The 8,470-nt window shown below is 40.2% G+C and overlaps 1 protein-coding gene across 1 annotated transcript; it reads right to left on the reverse strand.

The window, feature by feature from the left end:
• Nucleotides 1–201: 201 nt before the first annotated feature.
• Nucleotides 202–5,334, reverse strand: si:ch73-109d9.2 (uncharacterized protein LOC565042 homolog). The gene is made up of 4 exons (XM_044346382.1): nucleotides 4,508–5,334; nucleotides 2,570–2,685; nucleotides 2,210–2,318; nucleotides 202–2,009 (listed from the first exon to the last, which is right to left on the reverse strand). Exons 1-4 carry the CDS (start codon nucleotides 4,776–4,778, stop codon nucleotides 838–840), a joined length of 1,668 nt encoding a protein of 555 aa, XP_044202317.1. The 5' UTR covers nucleotides 4,779–5,334; the 3' UTR covers nucleotides 202–837.
• Nucleotides 5,335–8,470: the final 3,136 nt, after the last annotated feature.

Consider the following 8,470-nt stretch of genomic DNA (forward strand, 5'->3'; position numbering starts at 1 on the left):
TTGAGTGGATAGAAAAGCTCCTTTTGATCTTTTGTTTATTTGAGACAAGGAGAATTATTCCAATATCATCTGTTCATTGATTAGATAAGAACCATGCAATGCCTCAGTAGTTGCAATACAGTTTATTAGAAAATAAGCATTGGGTCCTTAGATGTCCTTCATAAGGTAAAATTAATTCCTGATCCAGTCTAATGAACATAATTTAATTTTCTCATAAAGTTTATTCAAAGAAAAAAAAAGTGAAAAGTCAAGTATTCTCAAGTAAGTTTCTTGATAAAATATTTTTCCATCTCCCCTCTCCGTCACAAGAACAGCTTGCAGCAGAAAAGGGATTTAAACGCATGACTTTGGCCTCAATTGTTTTATGTATAGACAATATTTACAGACACGGTAGAGTCCCCCATTAAAGATTGAGAAAAATAATCCAGCATTAACTCATTTTTAGTTTTATTGTCAATCTGTTATGTAATCACAAGGATAGTGTTACTCAGATTTTTTCAATTTTGCTTAAAGTGAGTAATTGTTTCAGTGACTAAATATGCAGCATGAAATGCAAATGGAATCAAGGGTACAAATAAGACTTATTTTATCAAACACGAGAAATTCATTATTTAACGTCATCTTTGTCTTACATTTTTATACAAACAAAAAGTTCTTGAATAGAAAACAGAGGGCTTGGAACTGAGGTGAAGTAAAAAACAAAAAATCTGACCAGAAAACATAACTTTGGGTTGCTGGGATCTTAATGAAAAAAATCCATGGCTCACATTTTTAAACCTCGTAATAACACAAACAATCTTAAAATCTCTGGTACTCTTTCCTTTAACTGCCATAGTTTTATAGATCTGTCATATGTTTGCGTTGATGTGATTTCAGATGATCCAGGCGTTTGAAGCTAAGGCCACATACAGTGCAGCAGTATGGTCTTTCCCCTGTGTGGGTACGCTGGTGAACCTTCAATATGTCCGCCCGTGTGAAGCTCTTATCACACATGGTGCACCGGTGAGGTTTTTCCTGTGTGTGAATTCTCCGATGCAACTTCAGATTCCAGAGACGGCTGAACTTGTTCCCGCATACGGTGCAACAGTAAGGTTTGTCACCCGTTTGGCCGCACTTGTGACCCTTTAGGTCAGAAAATGAAGGGAAACCTTTACCGCAATGGCTACAGAGGTGGAGCCCCTGCCCAGAGTGAATTCTCTGGTGGACTTTGAGGTTACAGGCTTGAGTGAAGGTCTTTCCACACTGGTTGCAGGAGTATAGTGGCCCTTGCCCTGTGCCTTTGTGTGTCTGCTTGTGGGCCTTGAGGGAGGCAGAATCAGGGAAGGACATGGAGCACTGGTTACAGGTATGTCTCCTCCCTCCTCTTCCTGCCGTCTGATGCTGCAATCTCTCTCCCAAGTTTAAAGTATCAGTGTATGTATCTGAGGGTCCATACATATCCCCTGTGCTGTCTAAAGATGGGTCCATGCGAATACCCTGGCCCCGGAAGCTCAATCTGCCACCTGAATCACCAGACACATGTGTCGGGTACAAGATGCTAGGGTCCTGCAGATACCCTTCTTCATTGATCAATAAACAGCTGAACTCTCCAGTTACATCAAGGTTAGTCCTTGAGGGTGAACCTGGACGTGACCCTACAGTGCCCCTTCTATTTCTTGAGGCACCTGTTTGGAAAGCTTGATCCTCTGCCCCCTCGGGTGCTTCTACATCCCCCTCATAGTGGCCCATGTAACTCAGATCTTCGCCAAGGCGGGATGGTGATCCTTGTAAGTCATCCAAGTTAGCCATGTCTATCATACTGCCGTCTCCATAGCCTGTCTTGTCAAAGCCACCCAAGTCCTCCATGCCATACCTGTTCTGGAAAAGAGGCTCAGAGGGGTCACCTGAGTTGACATCTTGGCCTGATTCTGGCCTCTGGTCAAAGCCAGCTTCCCAGTTTACATGACACTTTGGGATCTTCTGGTCACTGAATTGTTTGCTGGGCCCCGGCAGGCCTGATGTCTCTGTTTCTGATGCATGAGAACATGAAACAAGAATTTAAAGCAGTTCTAGATAAATAGGTATGGTGGTATTACAATGACACAAATAACATATTAAAATAAGTATGTGTGTCATTTTGTTTACAATTTTCCAATATATTTGCATGTGACAAAATTAACAAGATATTAGTGATAGAAATCTGTATCTTGCTGAATATGAGGAGACTGACCTTCCAAATTGACTCCCCATCTCTCCTGGGACTCATTAGTTTCTGGCGTGATGCGAAGAGCTTCCTCCTTGAGCAGTCTATCTAACTTTTCACCTTGCACACCTTGGGACTGGCAGACGATCAGAAAAACAACATTAATACAGGAAATTAAACTCTACTCACCTCAAAAGAAACCATAAGCTTGGCATTAGATCAGCAGGCAGTTTTAATATAATGCTATAGCTTTTAAAGGTTACACAAAAAGACGAAAACACTGACAAACTGTTACAAACTTCCTGCTTACAGACTGCTGGCTTACCAAATGTTTAAAATATTTAAAATTATTTATTGAAGTTTAAATGGTAACAAATTGTTCTCTACCTGTGGTGCCTTCATGGCACTGTGGGCCTCCACGTCATGACTGGGTGTCTCTCCATCAGCGCCCTGGGAGCTGTTTATATCTTCTTGCAGCACACTCTCTTGTTTCAGACTTCTCTCTGTAGCAGAAAAGGGGGGAAGTGGTTGGGTTTAGGATGACTCAGAGAGATCATACTCTAGAAGTTCTTCTTGATGCTAATTTTTTGTAGTTTTCATAGCTGAAAAACAATTTCAATCATGTCAGTCACATACTGTTTCCATCTCAGTTTGGTTTGCATGCAGTTACAGCACCTGCCTCTTCGAGAGGGCAGTGTTTCCTGCTAATCATGAGATACATATTTGGTGGAGTATAACTTTAAGATACCTGAATTGACTTTTTTGGCCACCTTTGGCCACTTAAAGTTGTTATGGTGAACATATTGACAAATATATAACAGATACAGAAAAACACAAGAATTCATTTGGAATTGTGTTCCTGGCCATATGACTGACTAACATAAGTCTAATAATCACTCTCCTTCTAGCTCTGTTTTGCTCTCCACCAATTCTGGAGGGAAATGTCTGACTCTTTAGTTGCTAAATGCTCCACTATGTTCAGCAGCTAGTCACTAGCTTTGCATCTCTTCTGTTTGGTGGTTTGGTGGCTGGTCAGATAATGTACAGTCACGTCTATGACAGTTTTTTTCTCTGAACAGTTGCTTGCTGCTGCTGGTGATGAGGTTGATGTGAACAATGAGACTAAACCAGTCACTGTGCGGGCCAAAAAACCCAAATAATAAGCTAAAAGCTGTTACACACCATGTAACAACCCCTATCACATTACATACAGTAATTTGGTCCATTATTAATATCAATATATTAATTATGTGTTAACTTTAAAGCTTTAAAGCTGCACATGTAATCTGTGCTATCTATTAATTTATTTTCTAAAAAAGATTTCACTTTCCTTTCATGTGATTACAAAGGATTATTCTACAGACTGCATCACCTAGCATGATTTCCTAGTTTTCCAACTTGAAAAGAGTGCGGTCACATTAGGTTATCAAATGAACTGGAGGTGTATTCATAAAATAAAGCAAACTGATGTTTGAGGAGGTTTGGCATGGACAGGAGGATAGTCTGTAACTTCTACAGATGCACCATTGAGATTGTCCTCTCTAGCTGCATCACAGCCTGGTATGGGAGCAGCTCTATGCAGGACCACAAAGTCCTGCAGCGTCATCAAAGCTGCTCAGTACATTATCAGGTCTGAACTGTCATCCATGCAGGACCTCTATATCCAGAGGAGTGTGAGGAAAGCTGAAAAAATCATTGAGGATCCCAACCACCCCAGCTACAGACTCTTTTCACTGCTACCATCAGGCAAGCTGTATAGTAGCATCAGAGCCAGATCCAGCAGGCTCAGAGACAGCTTCTATCCACAAGCCATCTGACCATTAAACTCTGGGACTTTGTGAACATACATAACACACACACACTCTCTCTCTCTTCCTGTCCTACACACTTACTCACCCCCCACCAAACACAAACACACCCTCTTTTCCCCACTAGAAAATATTTACATTTTCATTCCAAGTATTGATCCCATATCACTCATATGCAATACACTATTAACCTTTTTACCACTTATGTGCAAAACCGCACCTGTGCACCAATGTGCTGCATAATGTATATTTGTATATATTTAATTCGTTTCTCTCTTATCTTCCTCTTCTCTCATTTTATCATATATTTTAATTGATACTAGAGCTCGAAGAATCCAAATTTCACTCTCTTCAATGTTGCTATCTGCTGTGTTGCTGTGCATGTGACACTAAAATGTCTTGAATCTTCGTTTAGTTGCGCATGTGACTTAATTGATATAGGGGATATTAGCTAATATTATATTATATTAATATTATTATTAATTATATTAATAGAGATGAGTAGCACCAGACTAACCTGTTTGTAACGCTTTTAGTTTCTCCTCACTGGACACCCCGACTCCTCCGCAGTCCACACATCTCCCCCTCCTGTCTCCCTCTCTTTCTTTGCGGCGGCTCTCCGACCACTTCAGCCGCCTCTTCAGGGACTCGACCTGCTCCCTGCACCGCGTTACCTCCTCCATAAAACTGTCCTCCACTAGCCGGGTGATCTCATACATGGCAGCCTTGAATACCGTTTCCATGACACCAGAAAGTTGGGACTGAAACGTTACGATAGTCTCGGCCATGATGCCAATAATGTGTGATACCTCTGGACTTAGTCTTATTTTCAGTAAACTGAAGAGAAGGCAGCTTCGTCTGGCTGGACTCACAGCTTGTGGGCAAGCTGATGTTTGTCTCTGTAAACTAAATTAACGGTAGTCAGTTTCGCTTTCTCGACTTTCAGTGTACTTAAATAGGCTGCAGAGGGATATTTGTTGGTCCACGTTTGCTGTTTAGTTACCACTCAGTCAACAGTCATACCAGAACTCACGTTAAACAAACCGCAGAGTCGCTTGTAATGCCAGCCTTAGCTAACTAACGTTAGCTTGCTGCACTATTTTTGATGTCGAGTTTCAGATTCTAAATAGAAACGCTATTATCTGAGACCTAAAATAACCATATTCACTATGCATAAAGTCTATGCTTTGTGGAAGATGAGTTTGTTATTTCAAAAACAATTCAATAGTTTCGCTGTAATCTAACGTGAAAATATTTTTTTTTCCTTTTGAGCAAACGCATTTCCTCTTGATTCCGTAAACAATCGCACTTCCGTGATCTCAAATACGGGTCGTGAGTTGGGACAATTTTCGTCATTTCAGTTGGATGAGTGCTCTGCGAAAGATTAAGGCTTCTCCTGGTCAAGACATGAACATACAGAACTAATGATAATTAATTACTGATGCAAGTACTAGTTTGTTGTTTCTAAGTATGGAGGGTTTATAATTATACGTATGTATGTGTGTGTGTGTGTGTGTGTGTGTATAATACTTTTATTATATATAAATGTATTATGTATACATGATAAATACATACACAAAAAATTTAACATTTATACATTTATGTCTTATTTAATTTGTGATTTATATATTTGTGGTGACAATTAAGCATATATAATTATTTATTTATTCATTTATTTCAACATTTTATTATATAATCATTTATTTAAGCATTTAATTGTAAAATCAAAATTTGTTTTCAGCTCTCCATATAGGATAGGTAACAAACATTTTATCAAACATTGTCCCAGTATATACAGATGGCTCCAAGGATCCTAATACAGGGAGCACAGGTTTTGCTCTCAGCCTTACAAGTTACGGTTAAAAGAGGAACATCAGATAATTTCTCCATTTACACAGTCAAGATGATGGCAATTGCAACAGCATTACAGTGAATAGAAGAGTTACAAAATAAAAAGATTATTTGTACAGATTCATGTTCTGCATTCATGTCATTGCAGTCATTTACATCTCACAGTAGCCAGGATATATTTAATGAGATATATGAAACTCTGTACAGATTTAAAAATATGAATATTTTGATAACATTTATGTGGACACCAGCTCACAGAGGGATAAATGGCGATGGAATTTTGGATGCATTAGCAAAACAGACACGGAAACATGAGGAGATCGTGGACATTTCACTCAGTAAATCTGAAGCAAAAGGAATAATCAAAAGAAACATCATTAAAGAGTGTCAGCACAGTTGGGAAACAGCAAACACAGGACGACACTTTTATGCAGTTCAGTCAGAAGTGGGCAAAGTGAGGTCAGCTAAACATCTTAACAAGACTGAGAGTAAGACATACCAGACTTAATAACACGCTGCAGTGGAAGAACTAGGTGTAAAAATGTATTTGCCATTATCGGGTTACGGAGTCTATTTCATTATTTGAACGAAACTGGGCTGATCAAAAGAATTTAATGTTCAGTGAAATATAGTTGTTTCATTTATTTATTTTTATTTGTTGTGTTGGTCTCGTGGGACAGATAACTCTGGTTCAGGCGCCAGTAGCGGGTGGCGGTAATGCACCTTAACGCTGGTTTTACGGCCACCCGCCGTAAAACGAAAAAAAGACGACGACGAAGAAGAAGCGTAATCACCGGATACCCTGCCTGGTCGATGTGCGTCACACAAAGCAGGGACCGCGTCTGTTCGTGGGAAGAATCCATGTTAAGTCAGCTCCTAATACCATGCTGTTAATAACCCGACAGTAAATATTCTGTCCAAAGTGGACCGTATCGAAAGTCGGATGAATGGTAAACCGGACCACGATGTCGGCGGACGATTTTCAGACGAAGTACGCCTCTGTCATGGAGAGCATGCTCAGGAGTGCTGTCGCGGAGACGACGAAACTTTTCGAAACTATGGTCGACGAGCTGAAGGCTGAAATATCCATGATCAAGAAGGAGAATGAGGACCTCAAAACAAGATGCAGCCAATTCGAAAATGCGAAAAGCCAACCGACCGTTCATACAGGAGAAAGGGAGCCTCCTCCAGGACCAATAGACGGCTCTGAGAAACGTGACACAGCTGTTCAATGTGGTGAGTTGTGATGCCCGTTAGTCACCACGAGCCAAGTCATCTTAACTAATGTCAGTGTCTGATGATGCTATGTGAAGGTTTTAGCCAGAATTATGTGTGTATTCGTGTTTCATGAAATATGTGATATACAGCACGTCCACTTATTAAGGTATCGGTAGTTTAGTTTAAGCTAGGTTATGCTTGACGCAGTGTCCCCGGCGCGTGTGTGCGCGCGCCAAAAGTGACGTCATCGCGTCTTTTAGCTTTGTTTATAGCTATGATTATATTCCATATAATCACCGTGACGTTGCGCTAACAACAACAGTCACTTCCGGGAAGACAACTGGCAGTTGATCTGCACTGCGGAGATTGTGAAATCGGCAAACTTCTTTACTGCTGTTGTCATTTTCAGCCGTGACTGGAATGTTTTAAGATGTAGTTATAGTTAAACACAGTGGTCCGACCTATCTGACGTTTCAGTGCTTATTTTATGAACTGTGTTGCTTTGCTAGTGTCTTTGATAAATCAAATTTAACATCAACATCTCACCGCCGGTTGGACTAACAGGTGGCAGACTGTCATAGTGGGAAGACGCCTGCTTTACTCATTTATACTTACTTATGCTTACTTTTAATTACTTTTAGTACGTACTGCCTATACTTATACTTATTTACATACGCTTCTTTGTTTACTACTTTACTTGCTTGAACTGACATTTATTTTTGCCTCCTGTCATTAAATTGTATGTACATGACGTAGGGTGTTTTTTTTTAACCTGGAAGTTATTATAAACAAACACTGTGATTGGTTCTGTACTCCCACAAGACATCTTGGCGCAGGCCTCCGCAGATGGCCCCAAGTTACGACCATGCACAGAGGTGCTGCTTGTGTTGTTCATTGCAGTATTCTCTGAAACTCCAGGGAGCATACAAACAAAATATTCTGTGAATAAGCATAAATCAACAAATGCTCTCTGTTACCATTTCCGGGTTTTGTTTACTTTGTTCTGCATATCACGACATGAAAAGAGTTGTTACAAAGTTATTTTGCTATTTTGTTGTGTGGTCACTTTCTGACAATAAGTAAAAGGGAACACGTGCTGTAAAGACAGTCAAAATGAACAACTATAAAGAGAGCAGAAGTAAAGGAAAGTAGGCTCCCTAGCAACAGTAGTAAATGCTGATGTACCGCCAAACATTGCATTTGTGTACTGTAATTTCTGTCGCTTGTCTGTCTCTCGATGTTTGACCTAGGACAGCCATTCCAGCATGCGCCTAGTAACAAAGATTCAGAGATGCACGATCAAGCGCCGCAACAACTGGTGGGTGATATATCAAATATACTTGATGTATCGCGGCTTGTTCTACATGAGATGTAGTAAATGACTATATTGTGAACATTGAGTACAAATTGT

Source organism: Thunnus albacares, chromosome 3 (assembly GCF_914725855.1).
Source record: "Thunnus albacares chromosome 3, fThuAlb1.1, whole genome shotgun sequence".
Lineage (NCBI taxonomy): Eukaryota > Metazoa > Chordata > Actinopteri > Scombriformes > Scombridae > Thunnus > Thunnus albacares.

What these genes read in the sequence shown, in the direction of transcription:
- si:ch73-109d9.2 (XM_044346382.1), bottom strand. Translation starts at nt 4,778, where the DNA reads ATGGCCGAGACTATCGTAACGTTTCAGTCCCAACTTTCTGGTGTCATG. An exon ending in ACTAAAAGCGTTACAAACAG is followed by an intron (nt 2,686 to 4,507) that starts GTTAGTCTGGTG and finishes TTTCTGCTACAG; the next exon opens with AGAGAAGTCTGAAACAAGAG. An exon ending in GTGCCATGAAGGCACCACAG is followed by an intron (nt 2,319 to 2,569) that starts GTAGAGAACAAT and finishes ATCGTCTGCCAG; the next exon opens with TCCCAAGGTGTGCAAGGTGA.